General features: G+C 41.5%; 1 protein-coding gene across 3 annotated transcripts in view; it reads left to right on the top strand.

The window, feature by feature from the left end:
- Positions 1–27026, top strand: part of UVRAG (UV radiation resistance associated) — a 302745-nt gene that overhangs the window by 257184 nt on the left and 18535 nt on the right. For all 3 annotated transcript variants that reach the window (XM_058690352.1, XM_058690351.1, XM_058690353.1), the window contains exon 14: positions 13221–13312. In XM_058690352.1, the coding sequence (XP_058546335.1) occupies positions 13221–13312 (92 nt within the window). The remainder of the gene's footprint in view (positions 1–13220; positions 13313–27026) is intronic.

The following is a 27026-nucleotide window of genomic DNA, read 5'->3' as shown; positions in this document are numbered from 1 at the left end:
AAATTAATATTTTAAGGGAAAAAAATCATTAGTGAGAGAAAGGAGCGTTCTGGAAAACTGTGTTCCATTTAGGGCACCTCGTTACCGGATTCTTTAAGGGAAACTGGAGGGAGTTCAGAGACATAAAGAATGATGAAGAGGCTGTAGGGATTAACTTACAAGCAAAGATTTTAGAAGACTAAATATGTAGAGCTTAGCTGAACAACAGCTGAGTCGAGATGTAGCTGTTGTCAAATGTCTGATATCAAGAGAAGGAATGTGTTTCTCTGAAGAGCTGAGAGTCTCTTTGTACGTATTGGAATCAAATCACAAATGGGAAAATCTTTTCTCACCAACGTGTAAGCAGTATTTAGACTGTGTGCTGGGATGTAAAGTATCAGTTGAATGCAAATCCCGGCTCTTCTGCTTGCGTAGCTGTGAAGTTGCAGGCAGCTCCTTTAACCTTTTAAACTCTGTCATGTGTGCAGTGGAAATTATACCACCTACCTATCTCATGGGGTTGTTATGAAGGTTAAATGAAATGACTTAAGTAAACAGTCAAGTTCCATGCCTGGCACAGATTGCAGGTTGAGAAGGACTGTAGGTGCTATTGGTATTACCCTTATCATCGTCACTCTGAAGTGGTTAAGAGTTCAAAGGGCGAGGGTCAGACAAACCTGGGGTACCAGTTCAAGTGCTACCACTTACTAACTCCTAGTATCCTCAGTTGTAAGAGGGTCATAGTGAGGGCTGTATGAAATAACGCAGCGTGAAATGCTTAGCACATAGTTAATCACTCCGTAAATATATTAGCAGCTATATAGCATTATTTTCATTATAGTAACACAGTCATTATTCCACCCTGGAACCTGACTAAAGGCTTAGCATATATTCAGTTTCCAAATTGCCCCTATTTACAAACAACAGCATATACATATCTTCATTTCTGTCTTTATCACCCCTCCCTATAGACACACACACACACACACACACACACACACACACACACACACACACCGTTCGATAATTTTTTGTTGGACTGAATTAAGTAATTTCTACCAGTGATTATATCGGGTACTGTGGTCACTGTACATGGCTGGGGAGATGCCGGAATGGGCTTCTGTATTCCTATGTAATCAGAGTTCTAACAACTGATAGAAGGGCATTTTTTATTCCAATAAAACTGATACTTAGATTTACCTAAATTTCTGTGAGGGAATCCCTGCATTCATAAATAGCATTTTCTTTTTTTTTTTTTTTTTTTACTTCTACATACACAAGAATTCCCTGTGGCTCCTTAGTACAGATAGGATTGTGGTGGTGTTATATGGAGAATCTATTCTAGATTAAGTAGAAATGGTACTAATGAGAGGATTATCGATTAGAAGGTGTTAAGATTAATCAGAGGGTATAGTCAGATGTATCAGGTATTTATCAGAAGTAGCTTACAGAAAGTACAAGAGGGCCAGAAGAAGAGATACAGATGGCAAGAAAAGCATATGAAAAGATGCTCAATGTTGTTAGTGATTCGGGAAATGCAGATTAAAAGTATAAGAAGGTACCACTGCATACTTACTCGAATGGCTAAGATTTTTTAAGAACTGACAGTATCCATTCCTGATGATGATGATGTACAGCAACTGAAACATTCATATATGACTGATGGGAATGTGAAATTGTATAGCCACTTAGGATAACAGTTGACATTTTTAAAATACAGTTAGGCGTATTTCTATGGTGTTCCACAGGTAAGTATTGGTCCGAGAGGAATAAAAATACAAGTTCAAACAAAAACCTGTGCCCAAATGTTTATAGGACCTTCATTCATAATAGCCCAAACATGAAACAACCCATATGTTCATCAACTGGCATACAGATGGACAATTTATGGTGTATTCATACAACAGAATACCACTCAGCAATGGAAGGGAATGAGCTACTCATGCATGTAACAACATGGATGAATCTCAAAAACATAAATGAAGGAAGACAGACACAAGAGGCTAAATACTCTGTGATTTCATTTATAAGTCATCCTAGAAAACAGTTTCTGCCTTATTAGACTGTGACCTTTTTGGTCTGATAGAGTTCTTTGCACCAAGATAACATCAAAGTCAGTGAACAAGAAGCAGAAATTCTGAGTTTGAACCGTGTCAGGAACAACGTATAGCCCCTACGGGAGTCAGGACTCCAGATTGGGTCAAAGGTGAATACAAGGTAGTTTGGGGTAAATCAGTATGCCCAGGACTATTAAACATGAGGGCAGGGAGCTGGACCTGACAGCATATCTGCTTCAGTGGATCCTATACAAGTTTGTCCACTCACATAGCCTTTAGCCTCCTGAGAACATAACCTTTCTTTGATGATCATTAATTACAGCTGATCGCAGTTGCTATCAAGGGTACGATTTGCCTGCCTTTGACAGATTTCCAATTCTGCCTTGCTTGTCCATTTACAGTGTGCTTTATTGACCCTCTTTAGCAACTCCTAAGAATTGGCCGCGACGGAGACCACACTTACCGATCAGGTTGACCCCAGAGTTGCGTCAATTTAATAGGGCTTCTAGTTAGTTTCTGGCAAACATAAGTGCTGAAGCAAAGGACCATCTTAATTGAAGTGTTTTTGATATGACAGATTTTACAATGATAAGTTTGGCTCAAATATAACCTATGCTTCAGAAATACAACAAGTGATGTAAAGAAAAGAGCCTGTGGTTAGAACTCAGCAAATGTTTTCTGCTCCCTGGACTCAATCTGTTCAACCTTAGGCCACATAACCTTGCACTTAACCGTACAGGGTCAATGAGGCAGGTGGGCTGATGTTCTCAAAGGTGCCATTCAGCTCTAATATGAATCCCATGACTCTAAGAGTAGTTGGTAGTATAACTGGGAGGAGGAATAGAAGAAACATTGCCATTTCTTAGACTTTCAAGCTTTTAGACCTGACTTTCAGGCTTTTCTGAGGTCTGAGGTCAGCTGTGTCCAGTGTTTACATTATAACATATCTATTTTGGAAAAGAACTGGCATGGTTTGTAGACGGGGATGGAAAAGTACTTAGGCTATTCTTGCAACTAGAGGCCCATAATCAGGTTTTTATACTTTTCCTTAGAGGTATATATTGCAATGACTCACTGTAAGAAACAATATTATTGCTCATATTAAATATTCCTTAAGTAGCTTTTCCATATCTTTGAAAGAGTTGTTTCTTCTAAGAAAGCAGATTTTATTTTTGACATGGTGGTACCCTTTTTGTAAAGCTCTTAATCTAGTTCTTTTCATGTCAGTGAAACCTTAGCGTTTAAAAATGAATTGAAATATTGGTAACTAGTCCAATAGAGATTTTTGACTACATAAGCCAAAACTCCAAAGTTAAGTCTTTGATGCATATGTACGTTTTTAATTTCTTATTTTTTCAATTCCTGTAGACCAGTTCTCTTTGTAGTCAAATTCATTGTAATCCCATCACGAAAGTGTTGATCTTTTAGTAACCTTTATTGAAGCATTGTATTAATCCACATTCCCTCACGGTAACAGACGGTTTGTATCAAACATATCATGCAGCTTAGCTCAAGTCCCATATGGAACTAATAAGCCACGCAGTAAGTGGCCTTGTGTAGATGAATATAGTTTGGAAGAGTGTGTGTGTGTGTGTGTGTGTGTGTGTGTGTGTGTCTGTGTGTGTGTCTGTGTGTGCACGTGCACATGCATGTGCATGTGTCTGTTGTCTAAACTGAATTTCTCCTGCCAAAACCTAAATGACAAAATGATTCCTGAACCCCCGGAGTCTTTCTTGGCCTGGAAAAATTGTGTGTTTAAAAAATAAAAACAAAATTGAGTACTTTGATATTAAATTAGCTCTCTTAGCTCAATAAGCAGATGCTCACTGAGTGTAAGAGCTCAGCATTTATTTCTTAGAAGTACAATCACACTTTATTTTAAAATATGATCTACGGAGCTGCAAATGGTCTTACTCCTTCAGTGGAGTAGTACCATTCATCAAGCTGTAGGAACTAGTCAATTTCAACTACAAAGGCTCTAACATCATAGTTGATCTAATTTGGTGAAACTCACAGTGATTTGGATGAAACCAAATTGTATTTTCATACAAGAAGATGGTGTGGGAGAGGAAGATAAGGAAAGATACTTTAGTGGAATTGACATGGTTGTAATTGGCTGCTGAGGTCTAAATGTATTCTGTGCTCTTGTTTTCTTTTCTTTAACTTGTTTCAGTAACTATAAAGCCAGATCTTCCTGGTTTGTATGGGGATTTTCTTTTGCTAATAGACAATAGCATTTGTTCATTTTTTCAGGGAAACCACCGAACATTCTTCTTCCCACTTCCCATCTCATTTATCATTTATGTGTAGTTTTCACCTACTAGTCTACGATAGAGTTGCGCAAAAGTTTAATTGCTCCTGTGGAGTTCTAAACCAATCAAAGTAAAGCCGAAATTCAAGCTAATTGAAACCAAAATTCCACTTAAAAACTGCTTAGACTCTTTGGGTGGTGGTTAAGTAGGAAGTTGTTACAAAAGGTGTTTATTTCAGAGACTAATTTGAGGCAGTTAGACAGACCCAAAGCAATATTTTATTTGCCTGGGTTTCTTGGCACCCCCCCTTCCCCAATCAGAAGTGAGAGCAGAAAGAGCTCTTTAGGGAAGTGTGGTATTGATAGTACTTGGTGAGGGCAGGTTTTGAGGAATGTGAAATAAGATTTTTTTTAGAGAAAAGAGAACTTCAGTCTTTGAACCTAACTTTCAGAGCCGCCTCTGGAGTGTTGCTCATGTTCTACAGCCAAGGCACAGATTGGTTATGTGACTCGTTCAAGATTTCATATATTATGTGGTGAGAACAGACTGTGAGTCCAGGTCTGTCATTCCAGAGACAGAGCTGATTTACAGGGCCTACCCTGGTGGACACTAAATAAATACTTGTTGAATGAAAGAATAGAATATGTAGGAACTTAGTAAATGTAGTTCTTTCTCCCCTTTCCCTGTCCTTTGTCTTTTCCTCCTTGGCCTCACTCCTCTTTTTTTTTTTTTTTTTTTTTTTTTTTTTTTTCTGTTTCTGCTAATACATCACCACAGTTAACTTGTTAAAGAATTACTTAATAAAAATTTAGATTTATTTCTTTCCTAAAGTATGTACATTTTAATAGCAGGTCAGCTCTACCTGACATAGTATAGTGTATAAGACTGAACCCCATCCTGCCCCTTCTATTTTCATATACTTCCCCTGAGGTGCTCAGAAAGATATCTTCTGTAGGTTCTTCCATCAAAACCTACCCCTCAAGTGAACACATAAAGATTTGACACCCTCTTCACCAAGTTTGACTTCTGATACCATCAGAAGTGGGCAAAGTCAGAAATGGGGCTGACTGGGCTGATGTTCTTTCCTCTCTCGCACTGTGAATGTGTGCTGTGCAAACCATATTTTTATATCAAAATCCTTATAAACGTGGTGCAAACCTGTAATGTTAGAGCATTGAAAGTGGACTCACAGAACTTTGAAAGGCTCATCGAGATGATGTAGCTCAGGAGTGTTTGTTTAACCTGCAAGATGGGAATGCCTGTCTGAGCTCTAATTCTATTCCACCACTTCCCTTAGTTAGAGGAGTTCCTTATTTGCTTTACGCTTTGGGCTTCTACATAATATTTCATTTGAACAAAGGATTCTAGAGCTACAGAAAAAAAAAAAGTTTGAAAATTATTTGGCTAGCCAGAGCAGGGAGGCACTTGCTGATGATCATACAGTAGAGCTCAGTCACCCAGATCTTCTGACCACCCACATCATGTCTTTCCATTTCACTGTGCAATGATTTTAAAGGTATTGACATGTATCGTGTTCATTACTGCCTCTTTAGAGTGCTTGCAGTCAGAAGCTTAGTAAATTAGTAAAAATTGCCATGTAAAAAAGTGAACAATGTACTTAAGATTTTTTTTTCCTTTGAGCTGAACTCACTCCCCCCCCCCCTTTTCTGACACTCATTCTAATTAGTTAAGTGATAAGCCATCTTTGGGCACCAGTTTTATGCCCAGCCTAGTAGTAGATGCTCTGATGATGATAATATATGGAGTATATATGTATTATAATGGTAATAAGTCTAGTTTATTGAGCACTTATTATGTACCACATATCGTTTGGGGTGCTCTGTACACTTTATCTTATTTAAACTTCACAACAGCTCTGCAAGAGAGGTAACATTTCCCATTTTATAAGTAAGGAAGCTGAAACTCCTCAGAGAAGTGAATGACTTACCCAAAGTCAAACAACTAGTAACTGACAGCACTGTTATTCACATCCAGATCTTTTGCATAGAAGATCATTGCTGTGCGTCATGATGCCTCTCATTCCCTCCCCACAGCATTGATCTCACTTACTAATTAACAAATATTTATCAAGTACCTACTCAGTTAGTTAAGGGTTTCCAAAGACAGCACATGCAAACTTGGTGCGGGAAGGGATTTGGGGAGTGGTGTAAAATGTTCCCTTATCCTGGAGGAGTCAGAGAAAGCTACCTACAGGAAATGGAACTAGTATCCACACCTTGAGAACAGATGGAATATTGCCAGATGGGGGCACCTGGATGGCTCAGTCAGTTAAGTATTCAGCTCAGATCTTCATCTCAGCGTTCCTGAAATGGAGCCCCGTGGTGGGCTCTGTGCTGACAGTGCAGAGCCTGCTTGGGATTCTCCCTCTCCCTCTCTCTGCCCCTTCCCTTCTCCTCTCTCTCTCTCTCTCTCTCTCTCTCTCTCTCTCTGTCTCTCTCTCTCTCTCTCTCCAAATACATAAAGATAAAGAAGAGAATATGGCCAGATGGAGGATGCCTAGAGAGAGACTTAGAGACAGGAAACAGAGCTCTATTGAGTATTCTGTAAAAGGCTGTCCGGAAGGTTGTTAGCCAGTATGAAAAAGCTGTTATGTATGTAGGGGACTGCATGATAAACAAATTGAATTTACTCATTTATGTCATACTCATTTATGTCAGTTCCCCCAATGAAATGCTACTTATTAGTGGCACTAGATAAAATAATTTAAACTTGCAGACTCACGGGGTTGAAGAGAACAGAAGAGACGAGAGTGAGTGATAGTCAACAAAATTTTAGAAAAATGCAAACAAATAAATGAGTGATAAACTGAGTTGGCAGAATGGAGAAAAAGGAAGCCTAGAGCCTTCAAGTAACCATGTAATTCAAGCCATAGCCCTCCAGAAGGAGTTGGGATTTGGAGGTATGAAGTACCTCGTAGAGTGTAGAATAAGGAATAGGTCTAAAAAACAGGAGAATTGCTTGAAATTCTACAGAAAGAGAAATAAGATTGCCAGTTCACTTCATCCACACCTCATAGCCAAGCAATTACGCCTGCACACACCCCAGTGGGAGATTGGAGGTTTACTTTCTGAAAAAATTGAACCAGAGAAGCTCTGAACTCCGAACTGGCCGGTACACAGGGTCAAGAAATAAGATGCCTTACCGAAAACAAGGGGATTCAGTTAAAGTCCAACATACCAACACTGAATTCCCCCAACCGCTTTTTCCTACTCTCAGAATGGGATCTAGATTATATTCCTAGGCAGAAGATTGGAGGATTCCCTCTGGAGAAATATAGTCCCAGCAATGAGAACCACTGGGATTGACGTGTGCCCCACAGAAAGGGCTAGGTTTCAATTCTCACTCGCTCTACAGTGAAACCCGCCCCCCCCAGGCAGCAAGCACTGCATAGACTATCTGATGAGTTTTTACAGTCTCATTCATAATGCCTTGAATGTTTTTTCAAATCTAAAAGAAAAAGGAGGAAGAAGAAAGAAACCCAGAAGTAACAGAAAGTAGAGAAAGAGGAGATGACAAAATACTACCGCTGCTAGTAACAACAACAACAACAAGAAGAAGAAGAAGAAGAAGAAGAAGAAGAAGAAGAAGAAGAAAAGAAGAAGAAGGAGGAGGAGGAGGAGGAGGGGAAGGAGAATTAGGGGATAACAGTTTTCATATTGAAAGGCCTCACAGTGTGCCCAGCACAATGAATGAAAAACACCAAAACAGAGGCTTAGCACTGTGAACTTTTAAAGTACTGGGGTTAAAGAATAAATTCCCAAAAACATCCAGAAAGAAGAATCAGCTCACATACAAAGGATCAAGAATCAGAATGTTACCAGGTTTCTCAGTTCCCATATGCACAGTTAAATGGCAGTGAAACAGGACATGCCTGGGTGGCTCAGTTGGTTGAGTGCCCAACTTCGACTCAGGTCATGATCTCGTGGTTTGTGAGTTCGAGCCCCACATCGGGCTCTGTGCTGACAGCTTAGAGCCTGGAGCCTGCTTTGGATTCTGTGTTTCCCTCTCTCTCTCTGCCCCTCCCCCACTTGCACTCTGTCTGTCTCTCTCTAAAAATAAATAAACATAATAATTCTAAAAAAATTTTTAAATAAAAAAATAAATGGCAGTGAGACATTATTTTAGAAATTTTGAAGGGAAATTATTTCAGCCTTGAATTCTATACCCAGACAAACTATCATTCAAGTGTGAGAATAGAATAAAGGTATTTTTAAATATTCAAGGTGTCAAAAAAGATGCCTCCCATGCTCCCCTTTCCCAGAAAACTGTTATAGGATATGCACTACCATGATGAGGCAGTAAATCAAGAGAGAAGTCATGAGATCTAAAACAACAGCTTTAACACAGAAGAGATGATGGGGAAGGAAAGTTCTGAGAAGCGAGCAGTGGAGAAGGCCCCGAGAGCAGCAAGTTCAGAATGGAACAGAGAAGAGGGGTGCTTCCAAGGGGGAAATGGACCTGGTAGGTTATGCGGTGTATTTAATCAGACTGAGAAGAATTTTAAGGTTTTGTTCTAGTTTAGGGGGGATCTAGTGATAAGTATATAAGTACTCAACAATTAACACTGTCTTCAAGATAGGTACCCAACAACTAGGAAAAATGACAATTATCAGTTTAGGAAAAGCAAACCCAAAAAATGTACAAAAAAGGAATAGTATGTTGTTACATGGCTTAGCAGTGAAAAGTATTTCTGCATATATAATAAGGTAAGCACTAAATATTGATCTAACAAAAATTGTGATATTTAATATCTTAAGGGTGAAGAAAAGTATATTTGGGAGGGTAGAGAGTTAAATCCTCACATTCTTTAAGAGAAAGTCATAGGTGATGTATGGATGAGGGGATAAAATGTTTGTGTAAGGGAAGAGTAATATAAAAGCTAAATTTTCATTTTTCATAGTAGGAACACAGTAGATGATGTTTAAAACTGGGAAGAATAGGAAAGAATAGGAAAATTAATATAATCGTACTATTTAGAAATATGAAGGTGAAGAAGTTGTTACTGAAGAGCAAAGAATTTGCTTTTTCATTATAAGCCTTATAGCACTTTAGACTTACTAAACAGTACATGTACTTTATTTTTAAATTTTAATATATATATGTATTATGTGTGAACTTTTTTGGTTTTATATGTTGAAAATTAAAAGGGTGACATGGTAGAAAGAATTTGGAGTTGTTATTAAGAAATCATAGCCAAGGGGCACCTGGGTGGCTCGATCAGTTAAGCATCTGACTTTGGCTCACGGGCAGTTCATGGGTTTGAGGCCCGTGTTGAGCTCTGTGCTGACAGCTCAGAGCCTGGAGCCTGCTTTGGATTCTGTGTCTCCTCCTCTCTCTGCCCCTCCCCTGCTTCCGCTCTCTCTCTCTCTCTCAAAAATAAATAAACCTTAAAAAAATGTGTTTGAAGAAATTCTAGCCAAAAAAAGAAAAGAAACTCTAGCCTTGTAAAATCAAAAACCAAGAAAGAGCAAGTGTTGACAAGGATGTGGAGAAAAAGGAACCCGCATGCACTGGTGGAGGGAATTCAAACTGGTGCAGCCACTGTGGAAAACAGTATGGAGGTTTCTCAAAAAATTAAAAACAGAACTACCATACAATCTAGTAATTCCACTATTGGGTACTTACCCAAAGAAAACAAAAATACTAATTCAAAAAGATATATGCGTCCAATGTTTATTGCAGCATTACTTACAAAGCAGTATACACATACACACAATGGAATGTAAGATGTGAGACACACACACACACACACACACACACACACAGGAATAGTACTCAGCCATAAAAAGGAGAGATCTTGCCATATACAACAACATGGATGGACCTAAGTGAAATAAGTCAGTCAGAGAAAGACAAATACCATATGATTTCACTCGTATTTGGAATTTTAGAAACAAATGAACAAAGCAAAAAGAGACAAAAACAGACTGAAATACAGAGAAACAGAGAACATTAACTGGTGGTTGCCAGAAGGAAGGTGGCTGGGGAATGGGTAAAATAGGTGATGGGGATTAAGAGTACACTTATTGTGGTGAGCACCCGAATAACGTATAGAATTGTTGAATCGGAAAAATGAATGTAGAATGCACAAATGTTGAATGTTGAATGTAATTAACATAACATAGTATGTTAATTATACTTGGATTTAAAAAATTTAAAAAAAATTTTAAATCCAGCCTTGGCTTGGTCCCTGATCAGCTGTGACCTTGGGCAGGACACTTGCCTTACTGAGCCTTAGTTTCTTCATTTATGAAAGGAAGGAGGTTGGAAAAATGGTCTCCAGGGTCTCTTTAAGATATAATGTCCTAGGATTCTGTGGTTAAAAAATGATAATGCTATACAGCAAATGCAGGGTTAAGACCTGGGTAGAGGCTTAGAATTCCCACATTTTCCTTTTTTGGTTGAAATCAGACTTGAAGAAAAAGTTTTGTTGTGGTCTGTGAAAAGAATTCAACACCCACCTTCCATTGTGGAGCCTGCAGCAGGCAATTGACTATGTACTGGCTCAGGGACACATAGCTTAGTGTTATTTCAGTATGGGTGTGTGTGTGTGTGTTTTTTTATATTTAATATTTTTCAGTATGAATCACAGGTGAAATTTCCATGCCATGTGTAAACAATTTCACTTTTTTATTGAAACAATGAATTCAAGAATGTCACATTGGGATATCAGCCATTTTACTTTTATCAATGTATGGAAAAAATGCTTTTATACTAATATAAGAAATGATGTCATTTAATATGGAGTAGATCTTATAATTCAAGGTCAGCAAATCTCAGGAGGTGATTTAGGTCACCAAGCTAGCTTTGGAAAAGGAAAAGAATATTTTCCCTTTGTCTTCTCAAGTATTTCAACCAATTTTCTTCTCAGACTTTGGGGTAGATGGTGGAACAGCATGGTTGTAAGAACGAGGCTCTAGCTAATAGTATCTCTGCTATGAAAACATGCGGTCCTGGAGAATTTATTTCCCCTTTCTGGGCTTCAGTTTCCCCATCTGCAAAAGAAAAGGATTGCCTTAAATAACATTCAAAATACCTTTGAGTTTTAACATTCTCTGTTTCTACTTCCTTATTTTTTGTGTATATTCAGACCATTCGAGAGATCTGGTTAGGCTTAGGGGTTTTCCTTTAGCGGTTCAGGGTAGTGAGAGTAAACTCTGTTAGTGTCACTCACACTTAAGTAAAAAAATCAGTTAAGTAGTAGATACAAACAAAAGAAAACTTTGATTTTGTTGTTGTTGTTATTGGTAGCGGTTTTATTATTTGTTTCTTTTTTTAAGATTTTTTTTTTTATCTTTAAGTAATCTCTCCATCCAATGTGGGGCTCGAACTCACAACCCCGAGATCGAGAGTCGCATGCTCTACTGACTGAGCCAGCCAGTAGCCCTAGTAGTGGTTTTATTTTTTAAGAGAGGAAAATATTTAGAAGTTTGGCTTAGCCACTTTTAAATTTAGGTGTTGGAAAAGTAAAACTTCAAGACTGATTATCTTTCATGTTAGTACACCAGTATACAGCTTACAAAGTACTTTCTTCATATATATCATATCATTTGAAAAATACACTTCCACAGGGCCTTGTACATTTGTTGTGTATTTTTTTTAACGTTTATTCATTTTTGAGACAGAGAGAGACAGAGCATGAATGGGGGAAGGTCAGAGAGAGAGGGAGACACAGAATCTGAAACAGGCTCCAGGCTCTGAGCTGTCAGCACAGAGCCCGACGCGGGGCTCGAACTCACGGACTGCGAGATCATGACCTGAGCCGAAGTCGGACACCCAACCAACTGAGCCACCCAGGCGCTCCTATTGTGTATTTTTTTTAACGTTTTTTTATTTTTGAGAAGAGAGAGACAGAGCATGAGCAGGGGAGGAGAGAGAAAGAGGGAGACACAGAATCTGAAACAGGCTTCAGGCTCTGAGCTGTCAGCACAGAGCCTGACGTGGGGCTCGAACTCCTGGACCTCGAGATCATGACCTGAGCCAAAGTCGGATGCTTAACCGACTCAGCCACCCAGGCGCCCCCATTTATTGTGTATTTAATGTTGTGTGTGTGTGTGTGTGTGTGTGTGTGTGTGTGTGTGTGAGAGAGAGAGAGAGAGAGAGAGAGAGAGAGAGAGAGAGCGCATGTGTATGAATATGCACATATACTTAGATCGCTGTTATGACCAGTTAAAGAAGCAAGAGGTAGTCAGAGACAGAGTTAGAGAAGGCAAGGAATAGACAGATGAAAACCATTAGCAAGTTACCCAAGGTACATAGAAGGACCTAATTTTAGAAAATCAACTCTAGCAGAAATAAGTAAAACTAAGACCAGATCCATCCACAGGCCATAGTTTCCTCATACCAGCTCTACAGCTGTAAGTCCTGGTTCTGGACAAGAGGAAAGTTAGGAATGAGAGAAAAACAGAGCACAGCTTCTATCAAAAGTGGCTTGCTATTTATTTGTTTAATAAGCATTAACCGAGCCCTAGCACTGTCAGACACTGTTGGAAATTAGAGATGAGCACGACATTGCCCTTGGTTATACAAAGGGGAAGGTCAGGGAAAGAAGGGCTGAATGTGCCCAGAGTATCTACTGCCAGCCTTCAGTATCGAAAACCAAATACTGGTTTTGCAGTATGTGTCCCTGGAGTTAATGTCAGCAAACCCTGTAGGGCTCTTTGAAATGTGCTAATTCCATACGTGGCCATTCCTTGTCTTCTCTAACTTTAGGAGGCAAGGAAGCAGGAGAGGAAGAGGCTACCTTTTAAATACCATGCTGAAAGTATGGTCAACAATATTGGAATCGTACATTTACATTTCCTCTCTGAGAGTTCAAAAGAAGAAAAAACTTAGTGAATGGATCGTGTTTGGGAAGCATTGCCTAGTATCTGCCAGAATTTCTTTTAATTCTGTTTTTCTACCTTTGCAGCTAAGATATCAACATGGACTAGGGACTCCAGACTTGAGGCAAACCCTCCCTAACCTGAAAAACTTCATGGAGCATGGACTAATGGTCAGGTGGTGAGTACCTTTATCTCTGACACCCAGAACCTGGAACGTGGATAATAATCGGAGAAACTTTCCTGGCTTCCTCATCACTCCACACGTGCTTTTTTTGCTAAGATACCTGAAGGAAAGGAAAGGCAGCCATTGTACGTGTGTGTGTCTACACCCCAGTCTGGCTTAGTGGAGTGAGGCACCCTCTGGAAGGGCGCAGGTTCGAGGGGGTACTGTTTGAACACTGGGAGGTTGGCTGGGCAAGGAATCCTTGAGCGTATTGCTGAGGCAGAGACTGGGGGACAGCCAGTGTGATCCACAGAAGGGAGACAAGGAGCCCCTGGGGCTTCTTCGAAGAGCCAGCGAAGGACGTAACTACAGCATGAGCTTCAGGATCAGTGGCTATGAGAGTTAAGGGAAGAAAGCAGACAACAAATAGGTCAGCTTGACGGACCCAGTCTGAGGCCAGGAGGCCCATGCCAAAATGTTTCTTATATTTGATGTCAGTGCCTGTCGGACCACAAGGGCAAGTTGCTGTTTAAAAATGTTTTGACGGGACAGACAGAACTCCTTTACAAAGAGAAGGGGAGAGGGAAATTCTGTTGCAAAGAAGACATTAGCTTGATTCACCTGACTTACACGGAGAGCTGTTGGCTCCAGCCACTTAGTCATTCTTGAAGTTTGAATTCTTGGATGATGGGCAGGAACTTACAAAATCACATAAATGGAAATCAAGCCTTAAGAGCTACAGAGCTGGGAGCAGTATAGTTTCTTCTAAAGAGCACTGGCTTCTCTTCCCACTTCTTTCTCCAGCCTGCTGGGTGAACTTGAAGTTTAACCTCTCTGAAACTTAATTTCCTCATCTGTAATCCCTGCCCTGCTCATCTCACCAGTGTGTGGTGAGACAGAAAAACTATCGGTAGGGAGGAAGGTACAAGATTGGTTTCATTTTCTTCTGTGCCAGAAGGATAGGCCTTGAGAGTAATGAGAAAGCGACGTCTTTAACTGACCTTTACTCTGACATCTTTTATTTTTGTCCTATGTGATCCTCAAAGTGCAGGTTCTGGATGTCTGATCTTAGATAGGACCCCTATTAAGCAAACGAACAATTGTTTAAAGAATTCTACTTAGAATATCAAAATATTTTATAAAAGCTTGGTACTGATATGGACCCCTGTGCCCTGAGGCATAAGGAACAGGAATTGAGTCTTAATGTAAATAATGAGAGCCAGCAGCCATTTACTTAGTGTTGTCTCTGCGTAAAGTTCTGTGATAGGCGCTCTGGAGAGTTAGCAAGAAGTGTAAGGTTCAAGCCCTACACTCAAAGAATCTGTGATCTAGTTGGAAGCAAGATACGTAATTCATGAAAGGTTTCCTAATGCAAATGACAAATAACCTAAGATAATTTTTTAATTTTTTTTTATTTTTTAAGTTTATGTATTTATTTTGAGAAAGGGGGGCGGGGGCAAGGGAGGGGCAGAGAGAGGGGGTTACAGAAAATCTCAAGCAGGCTCTGCACTGTCAGCACAGAGCCCAATCCAGGGCTCGAACTCACAAAACTATGAGATCATGAGCTGAACTGAAACCAAGAGCTGGATGCTTAACCAACTGAGCCCCCCAGGTGCCCCCCTAAAATAAGTTTTTTTAAAAGAAGCCACCCACAATACTACCTGGCTAATCACTAAACGAATCTTGCTCAGTACAGACAGCAAATTGTCCCAGTATTATTTATTGAAGAGTCTGTCTTTTGTCCACTGTTTGATAATGCCATTTCTTTCATGTGCCAGGTTTACTTATATACATGAATCTGTTTCCAGGCTTCCAGTTCTGCTCCTTTGTTTTATTTGTCTATCTGTGGGCTAATACCACATTTTTAACTATGACAAGATGTCATGTCTTTAAGTCATGTTGAGGTTTGAGGATACCCAATAAAAAGCATCCTTCCTCCCCCTGATATGTGGAGCCACTTTAGAGGGGATATACAAAAGAGTAACAGAAGTCAAAATGTCAGTTTCATTACTGAAAAAGCCTTTTGGAAAATGTGGATTCAGATCTAAAATAAAAAGGGTTTGCAAAAACATCACTCAATGTTTATTTTTGAGAGAGAGAGAGAGAGAGAGAGAGACAGAGAGACAGAGAGCACAAGCAGGGGAGGGGCAGAGAGAGAGGGAAACACAGAATCAGAAGCAGGCTCCAGGCTCCAAGCTGTCAGCACTGAGCCTGATGCGGGGCTTGAACCCACAAACTGCGAGATCACGACCTGAGCTGAAGTTGGAAGCTTAACCAACTGAGCCACCCAGGCGCCCCTCATCACTCAATTTTTTTTTTTATTTTTTTAACGTTTATTTATTTTTGAGACAGAGAGAGACAGAGCATGAATGGGGGTCAGAGAGAGAGGGAGACACAGAATCCGAAGCAGGCTCCAGGCTCTGAGCTGTCAGCACAGAGCCCAATGCAGGGCTTGAACTCACAGACCGTGAGATCATGACCTGAGCCGAAGTCAGACGCTTAACCGACTGAGCCACCCAGGCGCCCCTCTCATCACTCAAAATAAAACTTCCCCTCACAGTCGCATCATGAACTGGAGAACCCCAGGCTTTCCTCACAGAGGCAGGCCTTTGACCACTCTGCAGAGAGCAGTCACAGACACCTATAGGAAACCAGATGAGGCTAAGCCAAGAGTACCCAAGTTTTACTTTTCCCTCTAAATTCACCCATCAGAAAAGGCCCTTCTTCTCGAAGAGAGAGAGAATGGAGAGAGGCCAGAAGTGCTACACCTAAATCATGTTCCTTCATAGCAAGGGAAAAGGAAGATACCCCCAACTTTCTTGATATCTGATAGGGTGAGGCTCCTACTTACAGTTCTTCAAAACTTTTGGTTTTTCTTAAGAATTGTATTTGCATGATTTGATACTATGATAACAAATCTTCCTTACTGTGAACTTGGTATCTCTTTATATGTTTTCTTTCTTTTTTTAAAAAAATATTTATTATTTTTGAGAGAGAGAGAGAGAGCGCGCACATGAGCAGGGGAAGGGCAGAGGATCTGAAGTCAGCTCCACGCTGACAGCAGAGAGCCCAGTACGGGGCTCGAACCCACAAACGTCGAGACCATGACCCAAGCCAAAGTTGGGTGCCCAGCTGACTGAGCCACACAGGCGCCCCCTTCCTTTTTTTTTTTTTTAATCTTTATTTTTGAGAGAGAGAGAGAGTGTGAGCAGGGGAGGAACAGAAAGAGAGGGAGACACAGAATCCAAAGCAGGCTCCAGGCTCTGAGCTGTCGGCACAGAACCCGATGTGGGGCTCAAACTCATGAACCACGGGATCATGACCTGAGCCGAAGTCAGACAGTTAACTGACTGAGCCACCCAGGAGCCCCCCGCCACCCTTTCTGTTTTTTAAAAATACCTCAATGAAGGTTTAAAATTTTCTTCGTAAGATCTTATACATCTTTTATTAGGTAGCTTACCATTTTGGTTGCAATTATAAATTTTTCATTATAGCATCTAACTTTTTTGTGGCTAATACACAGGAATACCCCTGATTTTTATATTTTGAGAGTGTGTACAGCAACCTTGGTAACATTAATTCTAGTAGTTTGTCTTAGATTCTCTTAGATTTTCTATGTATACAATCAGTGTTTTAGTGAATGACGGCATTGTTTCTTCCTTCCAGTTTTTACTTACGTTGCTTTTTCTTGGCTTCCATTTTATTATGGAAGAGGAACACTGACAGTGAATACCCTTGTCTTATTCTTGACTTTACAGAGAATGCTTCTAACTTTTCACCATTAAGTACTGTATTTATCGCACGTTTGGATAGATAGCCTTTATTCACGAAAGGAAGTTTCTATTCCTAGCGCAACTAAGAGTTGTTTTTTTAATCACAAAGGTATGTGGTTTGGGGGTTTTGTTCTCATTTTTTTATTGTCTGACATTTTAATTTCAATATACTTAACATACAGCGTTGCATTAGGTTCAGGTGTACGATATAGTGATTCAGCAATTCCATGCATCACCCAGTGCTCATCATAACAAGTGCACTCCTTAGTCCCCATCACCTGTTTCACCCATCCTCCTCTCACCTCCCCTCTGGTGGCCATCAGTTTGTTCTCTTATGGTTGAGGGTGTTTCAAGGGCGCCTGGGTGGCTTAGTCAGTTAAGTGTCTGACTTTTGATTTCAGCTCGGGTCATGATCTTGCAGTTCACGAGACTGAGCTCGATTGAACTCCGCTTCAGGCTCTGTGCTGACAGCTCAGAGCCTGGCTTGGGATTCTGTGTCTCCCTCTCTCTCTGCCCCTCCCTTGCTCACGTGCTCGCTCTCTCTCTCTCTCGAAATAAATAAACTTTAAAAAAAAGTGTTTCTTGGTTTGTCTCTCTTATTTTTCCTTCATGCATTTGTTTTGTTTCTTAAATTCCACATGTGAGTGAAATCATATGGTATTTGTTTTTCTCTGACTTATTTCGCTTAGTGTAATAAATATATTCTGGCTGTGTCTACCTCATTGCAAACGGCAAGATTTCGTTCTTTTTTATGGCCAAATAGTATTCTATTGTGTGTTTGTGTGTGTATACTGAGTGTGTGTTTTTAATTTTATCAAATGCTTATTCTGAATCTATTGAGATAACACTATATTTGTTCTCCTTGTGTTAATTAGTGTTAATGCATTTTCTAATGTTAAGCCATCTTTGCCTGCTGGGATGTACTCTATCTGGTCGTCATGTATTATTTTTTCCTATCTTGTTACACTCATTTTGCTAATTTTTAGAATGTCTACCTCTGTGAACTGAGGTGAGGCTAGCCTAGAATTTTTCTTTCTCACATAATAATCCTTGTCTGATCGGGTAACAAGGTTTTAATAGCCTTATAAAATAAATGAAGGATCTTTCCCTTCTTTTGTATTCTCTGGGAACAGTTTATATAAGGTACAAAAATCATCTATACAGCGAAGGTCTGATAGAACTTAGCAAAAACCTAGTGGTTTTTGTTTGTTGAGAGAGGAGGGTGCAGATTTTTAACTACTGATTTAGTGATTATAGGTCCATATATGTTCTATGTTTCCAATTCCCCATGAACTCACTCTAGTCTGATCTCCAGTGCAGTCGGTAGACGGAAACTCCTTTTATCTAGGTAGATATCTGCCGAACTCCGTGTTACAGAAGGGGCACTTTTCTGTCCTTATGCTGTTCCGCGACTGGCATTTAGCCTTGCTTGAAGCTTTCTCTTTTCTTGGCTTCCTGGACGCTAACTACCCTCCCCCGGTTTTCCTCCCTTCAGCTGCTCTTTCTCTGCTTGTCATGTTCCTCCTCCTTTACTTGATCGTTAAAAATGGAGCTCTCCGTGGCCCCATCTTAGGTCTTCCTCTTTTTTCTCTCTACTCTCTTCTCATGTGATCTCATCCATTCCCTCAGCTTTGAAAATCGTCTATATACATATGACCCCCAGAGTTACATTTTCATCCAGACTCTCTCCTGACAACTGTGTGTAGCCAGAGATCGACTTGACACCCCCCCCCCCCCCCCGCAACCCCCTGTAGAGCATCACAGGCGCCTCAGCCTGGACATACCGGTAAGTGCCCTTCCTCTCTCTTCTTGTCAGCATCCGCTCACATCAGGGCATGATCCTTGATTCCCCTCGCACCAGATCTAGTCTGATTCATCAGCAGACCCCGCCATCTCTCCCTGCAAAGTGTATATCGAATCCGACCACTGCCCCCCGTGTCTACTACGACCACCCCAGTCCAGGGCACCACCTTCTCTTGCCCGACACTGCACTAGTCCAGTTTTTCTCCCTAACTTCACTCTTGTCCTGCCTCTCTTCATTCCCCACAGTAGCCAGAGTGGCCTTTTTTACATTTCAGCTGTATCTTAATTCCTCCCTGCTCTCAGTGGCTAAAATAAAATTCAGGCTCTTTTCCATGGTCTTCCTGGCCCCTGCCTCCCCACTGCCTCCTCTGACACCACTCTCCCGTCCTCTCGCAGACGGTCGCTGTCTGGCCTGTCTTGTTACATGAACAAGTTCTTTTCTGACCCGCTGCTCCTCTTCCTTCTACCACTGTTCTCATCTACCCCCTCATGTGGAGGGGACAGTCTTAGAAAAGGCACAGTAGCTTTATTGGCAAAGGACAGACCACCTTGGCTATCGTACATGCTCACATTAGGAACAGAGAGCTTATATAATTTGGGAACCCTTTTCAAGAAAAAGAATACAAAACTACAAATACAAAATTAGAAAAAATGTAAATACTTGGGGCACCTGGGTGGCTCAGTCGGTTGGGTGTCCCAACTTTGGCTCAGGTCATGATCTCGCGGTCCGTGGGTTCGAGCCCCGCGTCGGGCTCTGGGCTGACAGCTCGGAGCCTGGAGCCTGCTTCGGATTCTGTGTCTCCCTCTCTCTCTGCCCCTGCCCTGCTCATGCTCTGTCTCTCTCTCTCTGTCTCAAAAATAAATAAAAACATTAGAAAAAGAAAAAGGAAAAATGTAAATACTTAAAATGAAAAACAAAATGGCAACAAATTACTGGAACTTGAGAGATTGGATTCCTTTCTTCTGAGATCTCGTTAGAGAGAGATGTTCGTATAGAAATGCTTCCACATTGCAACCCGCCTGCCCTTCCCCTCCTAAAACACTGACATTTCCAGCAATTCTCACTTCTAAGGTACAGAGGAAATAAATGACTTTCCAAACGTGGTTGACCCATGAACCTAGAGCAATAAAACTAGAATCTGGGTCTCCTGGCACTGATGTAGTGAACCCATTGAGCCCTAAACTCACACATTTCTGCAGTGCCCCTCCGTGCCAACATTCACATTAACGCTGAATGAGTAGCAGGTACCCCTTTATGGTGCTGTCATGAAGAATGGGCTACAAGCTAGATCCGAAGTACCACCAAATGAGCACTACCGAATAATTCCAAGCCAAAACCACCACAGGAAGCCAGCCTGGAAGTTACAAATGCAAACAAAGCTGGAGCGAGCACTTTTAGCCTCTTGAGGAAATCTGAGAATTTCCGAGAGCGACCGTGGACCGAGGACTTCCCTCCCAAGCCTGTGCTCCTTAGGGCAGAGGGTAAAAAAACTCACACTCCCGAGGGAGCCTCTTACGTCTTTTGTAAAAGAAAACACTTCCATTTTCTGTGCGGTTGTTACCATTCACAGACTGGTCCCTGCGGAAGCAGATTCGCTGTGTGCGCTTTTGGTGTCCAGGATTCCAAACTGGCGGAGGAGGGTCGGTGCGGCCGCTGACTCCCTCCTCATGGTAGGCTTCAAAGCCGTGTGACGGCTTGTTTGTTTGGTTTTTTAAAAGACAACGTTATGGGGGCGCCTGGGTGGCGCAGTCGGTTAAGCGTCCGACTTCAGCCAGGTCACGATCTCGCGGTCCGTGAGTTCGAGCCCCGCGTCAGGCTCTGGGCCGATGGCTCGGAGCCTGGAGCCTATTTCCAATTCTGTGTCTCCCTCTCTCTCTGCCCCTCCCCCGTTCATGCTCTGTCTCTCTCTGTCCCAAAAATAAATAAAAAACGTTGAAAAAAAAATTAAAAAAAAAAAAAAGACAACGTTATGAAAATTTCCTGGGTGACGTGATTTTTCTCTTCCGCGTTACAGGATTCTGATCTAATATCAAAAGCAGCTACCTGCTTCATCCTAAAACTGACGTGTTTTCCTCATGAGAGGGTTAGGTGGAGCACGGTCTGAGTGCATTATGCTAGGTCTTTCCAAAAGGAGCCGCAATTTTCTCGTCCTCAGATCACCAACCCCATTGTAACTGCCAAGCGACACACCTTTGAAAAGTAGACTTTCAAGTCACAGGTTGTGCTCTTGAGTATTTTGGTTAAAAGCCACCAGCATGCCGTTTAAACATACCGTCTTACTTTTGCTACCGACTGCCAAGTCCAAGGTTCAAATTGACATGCACACGCTCAGCTGATGCGAGTGCTGAATTACGGTGGGGGAAGAATGTCGATGGAAGCTGCTACTTGACGCCTGCCAGTAAGACGATAAGTTGCAAACCGAGTTGGAGAGATTATGTGCTGTGGTTGCTGTGAACGGGCTGTGTGATGGGGCCCCGGCATTCAGGTCCCGGGACAGACCATGTCTCTCCTCTGTTCTCTCACCCCTTCCCCCCCCGACCTCCAGATAGACCACGCTCATTTCTGACCTCAGTTCTTTACTCAGACAAGTTCCCACTGCCTAGAAGAGCCTGCCCTTGCCTCCGCTCTGCCCAAATGTTGCTCTGTCACTTTAAGATCCAGCTCACATCCTGCGTCATTCATTCATTCACTCTACAGGCACAGTGGCAGATACCGAGATAAATATATATTCCCTTAAGAGCATAGGTTCACTCCTCCCACCAAGTCTTAGCCACTAGGCTCTTGAGCAGCTGGAGGATGGGGACTGTGTCTTCCTCATCCTGATATCAGCCTGCTATCAGGGAAGCCTAAAATTATGTGAGTAAACGAACTAGCCATCGTCTTATTCTATGCATGGAATATACTCCTTGAACATTCGGAGGAAGTCATTGGCTTCCTTGTGGGGGCTGTGGGTGAGACCTGAGACCTGAACAAGCCTTCATTAATGAGACAGCGTTTAGGGGACCTGGAGCACAAGAAGGATTTGGACGTGTGAAGGTTGGGGAATAGGATCGGGCAGGTCAAGGAAATAGTTGCCCAGTTATACCGAGCCTGGAAAGACTATGGGTCGGAATACCGACCCCACCACTTACCGTCTTTGTAATTTCAAACAAGTTTAAGCCGTCAGCTTATATTTATCTGTAAGATGGAGTCAGTAGTGCCTGCCTGACAGAGTTGCTGCGAGGATTAAATATATAAAGTCTAGCATACTGCCTGGCACACAGCAGTGGTCACTAAGTGGTAGCGGTCATTATAAAAAAGTAGTGGATAATTGAGTCACAGTTTTTATCTACACTGTAAAACGTTAATCCATTCTTTGTTAGAGGTGCTTCGTTTTTCCTTTAAAATCTACAAATAGGTATAGAAAATGGTTCCCGGCTCACATTTTTTAATAGCGGCTCATGCCATCTTGTATGTTAATGCTGCAAAATAATCATCTTCCCCCACTTGCTTTCCTTAAGTCCTTTATAAAAGTCCTTCTGAAGCCATGGGGATAAATACCCTAAAATCTGTTTGCCTACCTACTTTTTCTGGTACCTGCCTTCTTAGGTACCTCTCACATGGATTTAGAAGTTACGAATAGTAAATCTCTTATTTGCAAAATGTTCCATGTTTGTTTGTTTGTTTTTAATTTTTTTTTTTTTTTTTTTTTGGGGGGGGACAGAGAGAGACAGAGCATGAACGGGGGAGGGGCAGAGAGAGAGGGAGACACAGAATCGGAAACAGGCTCCAGGCTCCGAGCCATCAGCCCAGAGCCCGACGCGGGGCTCGAACTCACGGACAGCGAGATCGTGACCTGGCTGAAGTCGGACGCTCAACCGACTGCGCCACCCAGGCGCCCCTTAATTTTTTTTTTTAACGTTTTATTTATTTTTGAGGCAGAGAGAGACAGAGCATGAACGGGGGAGGGGCAGAGAGAGAGGGAGACACAGAATCGGAAGCAGGCTCCAGGCTCTGAGCCATCAGCCCAGAGCCCAACGCGGGGCTCGAACTCACGGACCGCGAGATCGTGACCTGAGCTGAAGTCGGACGCTTAACCGACTGAGCCATCCAGGCGCCCCTCCATGTTTTTGTTTAAGTTTGCTAGAACCCTGTGGGGGAGGCAGGCCAAAGCTGATGAGCACTATTTCACAGATCAGAAAACCGAACCTTAGAAATGTGGAGTGGTCTGCCAAGGTCACATGCTCCTAAGTGATGGGGGTAAGGCCAGAAACCCAGATATCTGACTCCAACTCCCTTGTTCTTTTCACCACACCATGCCGCCCCTTCTTCGTCAGTGGCCATTCTCCTTCTCTGCCCTTTCCCAGCTCTCCTGTCTCTGCATCATTTAATTTCTACCACCTAGTACCTTCCACAGGGAAATCCACCAAAGTCAAGTCCAGACATGCACATGCCACAATATGGAGGCAGTGGGTTCTGGTGAAAACATTCTTTGTAGCTTATCCTGCCCCATTTACTCAGAGAGGTAGGAAACTAAGAGTCATAAAACTTGGTGAAGAATGTGAGAACTTAAGACCAAAAGAAACAAAATGATTATATGTTTCATATCTACTAATGAAGAAACAAGAAAACCGATGGAAGCACATGGGTTGGCCTAAACCATAACCTTTGCCCCCAGTGTTTGCCTTCCTCCCATTTCACGTTCTGTTTTCAGAATAAGACATGATAAAAGCAGGATTTCAAAACCATCTGTCCTGCTTCGTATGTGGAATTTTTTATCCTAAGTTTAATTTTTCTCCACTATAAAGCTTAAAGCAGCAGCTTCATACAGGGCAGTGGGATACAGCGGAAGGAGCACTGGAGCTGGGAATCAAAATGTGGTCTCCAGCTTCAGCTCTATCACTTAATTTCCATAAATTGTTTTTGAGTATCACTTTTTTAAATGGAGTTAATAGCACCAGGCTTATTTCCCAAACGTAGTTCTATGGAGCAAATGACATCATGTCTGAGCGATTTATAAACTCAAAAGAACTATGCAAAGTATTATTAAGTAGGATTTAGGCCTTTAACAATTCAGTAACTGTCTCCTCTGCATATAGCACTATTCAAGAGACCAAACAGATTCAAAAGTGTAAGACAGTTCCTGCCTTGCTTAGATGACAGTTGTTTAGTTTATAATCTAAATGAGTAGATAAGACAAACTAATATTTTGAAGGACATGACGCACAAAATTTTCCTATGCATTGTGCACTCTGGTGGTCACGTGGGACCTGGAGCCTGGCACCCAGCCTCAGTGGACAGGCTGTTAACCCATGGAGGTCAGTCTTGGACTGAGTTAGTTGATGTTTTAGGACCAAGTGTACCTTTTTTTAGAGAGACCGCATCAAATTTCAGCGATGTATTGAAGATGGGACACTGAAGAGAAGTATCCTTAGCTGTTGTGTAGCTTCCTGGAATGTTTTTGCAGATTCCTTCTAGCACTTAATGAAGTGACTTGGGAAGGAACAAGTAGTGACTTTATGCATGGTCATCTCACTTAAGCGGCATAAATCTCTAGATGGTGTTTCTGCTGATCTGTTTCTTGCCTAGTCTTCCATTCCTTTTCATAAATAGAGAGAATCAAGCTGAACAGCTTTTTAAATAAATAAATTAGATAGATAGATAGATAGATAGATAGATAGATAAATTAATAGATCGATAAATAAATAACAGACGAGTGAATGAACGAACTTTGGCACATTTTCAGGAAATGCTTTTTAAAGTAAACTCGGGATAATGAAAATCAAGACCAAGTGAGCCAGTCTATTTTCTTCAAAAAGTTTTTTTTCATGTTTATTTTTTTTGAGAGAGAGAGCAAACGAGTGAGCCTGAGCCAGAGAGAGAGGGAGACACAGAATTTGAGGCAGGCTCCAGGTTCTGAGCTATCGGCACAGAGCCCAATGTGGGGCTCAATCCCACAAACTGTGAGATCGTGACCTGAGCCAAAGTTGGCCTCCCAACTAATGGAGCCATCCAGGCACCCCTTTTTTTTTTTAATTTTTTTAATGTTTATTTTTGAGAGAGAGAGAGAGAGAGAGAGAGATAGAGATAGCAGTCTACTTTCTTTAAAATCCAAGGGTAACAACATAATAGTTTAGCTTTTAAGCCAAACTATCCACTTTGAAGATGGAGCAGTCCAACGTGAACATTTTTTTAAAAGCCGCACTCTTTAAAAATCAATGTGTCCTCTTTCCTTCCTTCCATCACGCTTATGCTGAATTCAGAACGAGTTTTTGGCAGGTGACTCCCAAGGGACTTAAAAAACATGCTGTCTAGCTGATGTTAGTTTTTAAATTTAGATCAAATGACATTGTCTTTGAAGTCTCAAGAGTACCACTTAAGGTAGATGGGCCCACCTTTCAGAATATATCCTTAATATGAAAAGTGAAGTCTGGTCAAAAATAAATGAAAACGAAAGTTTTATTGGAGTTATTTACTCTAAGATAGCAATTGTAGAAGGAACCTTGACAAGTCGTCTCATTGCCTCTCGACAGGAACACACAAGGCATATGGGTATCTGTAGTATTTTTAAAGACCTTGGGGGACCAGGCTTCTTCCATAACTCATTCCAGAGTTTAAACACCCTCGCTTCAGGAAATTCTTCCCTATATTTAACTTACAGGCCCCCTCCTGCGGTTAACACCCATTTCCGCTTTTTTCTGTCTCCAGTCAGGATGGAGAACAGCTGGCCAACATCCTTTGTGTGCTAACCCTCCGTCAGTGACAGAAAGTCATTTGGGTATCCCTGGGCTTCTTTTCTCAGCCGCCAGCAAACAAGTCTTTGAACCAGATTGGAATCTTGTTTTTTATTTGTGTTATTTATTTCTGTTAATTCCTCCTGAATAGAAAATAATACATGCTCAATGAATCAAATTTGGAAGATATAAAAATATACAGAAGGGGGAAACAATAGCTCTACGATCTAGGGACAAAACCATTGTTAAGTTTGTCGGTTTTCTATGTATTTCTTATATATTTGAGATCCTATCCTCTATATCAGCACTGTCCAGTAGAAATACAGGCTGAGAAGGGTGCCTGAGTGGCTCAGTCAGTTGAGCATCTGACTTCTGTTCAGGTCATGATTCACAGTTTATGGGTTTGAGCCCCACATTGGGCTTTGCGCTGACAGTATGGGGCCTGCTTTGGATTCTCTGTCTCCCTCTCTCTGCCGCTCCTGCACGCGCTCTCTCTCTCTCTCCCTCTCTCTCAAAACTAAAGAAATACAGTCTGAGCCACACATGTAAATTTAAATTTTCTGGCAGCCTTTATTATAAAAAGGTAAAAAGAAATAGGTAAATTAAGTTTAATAATGTATTTAAAATTTTTTAGTGTTTATTTTTGAGAGACAGAGAGCACGAGCAGGGGAGGGGCAGAGAGAGAGGGAGACACAGAATCCAAAGCAGGCTCGAGGCTCTGAGCTGTCAGCACAGAGCCTGACGCAGGGCTCGAACTCACGGACCGCCAGATCGTGACCTGAGTTGAAGTCGGACGCCCAACCGACTAAGCCACCCAGGCGCCTCGATGATATATTTTATTTAATCCCAATAAAAACCAGTTATAACTCATCAACATGTAATCAGTATTTTTTAATTATTAATAAAATATTTGACGTCCCTTTTTCCATGCTAAGCCTTCTGAAACCAGCGTATGTTTTATACTTAGAGCACGTCTCAAACCCAGCTAGCCGCGTGGCAGGTACCCAGTAACCATTAGCTAGTGTTGGGCAGCAGTCTGTACAGCTGTATATATCTGCTTTTTTGTACATCACATCTTAAGTATTTTATCAATGCCATTTAGAACTTTTTAGCATCGGGGCGCCTCGGTGGCTCAGTCGGTTGGGCGTCCGACTTCAGCTCAGGTCACGATCTCGCGGTCCGTGGGTTCGAGCTCCGCGTCGGGCTCTGGGCTGATGGCTCGGAGCCTGGAGCCTACTTCCCATTCTGTGTCTCCCTCTCTCTCTGCCCCTCCCCTGTTCATGCTCTGTCTCTCTCTGTCTCAAAAATAAATAAAACGTTAAAAAAAATTTTTTTAATAAAAATTAAAAAAAAATAATAAAACTTTTTAGCATTATTTTAATGGCTGCGTAATATCTTCTCATTTAGATTTATTGTAACTGTATCTTTAGATAGTTTGG

This window comes from Neofelis nebulosa, chromosome 10 (genome assembly GCF_028018385.1).
Source record: "Neofelis nebulosa isolate mNeoNeb1 chromosome 10, mNeoNeb1.pri, whole genome shotgun sequence".
Classification (NCBI taxonomy): domain Eukaryota; kingdom Metazoa; phylum Chordata; class Mammalia; order Carnivora; family Felidae; genus Neofelis; species Neofelis nebulosa.
The sequence above is the reverse complement of the archived record's forward strand: the minus strand, read 5'-3'. Positions and strand labels throughout refer to the sequence as shown.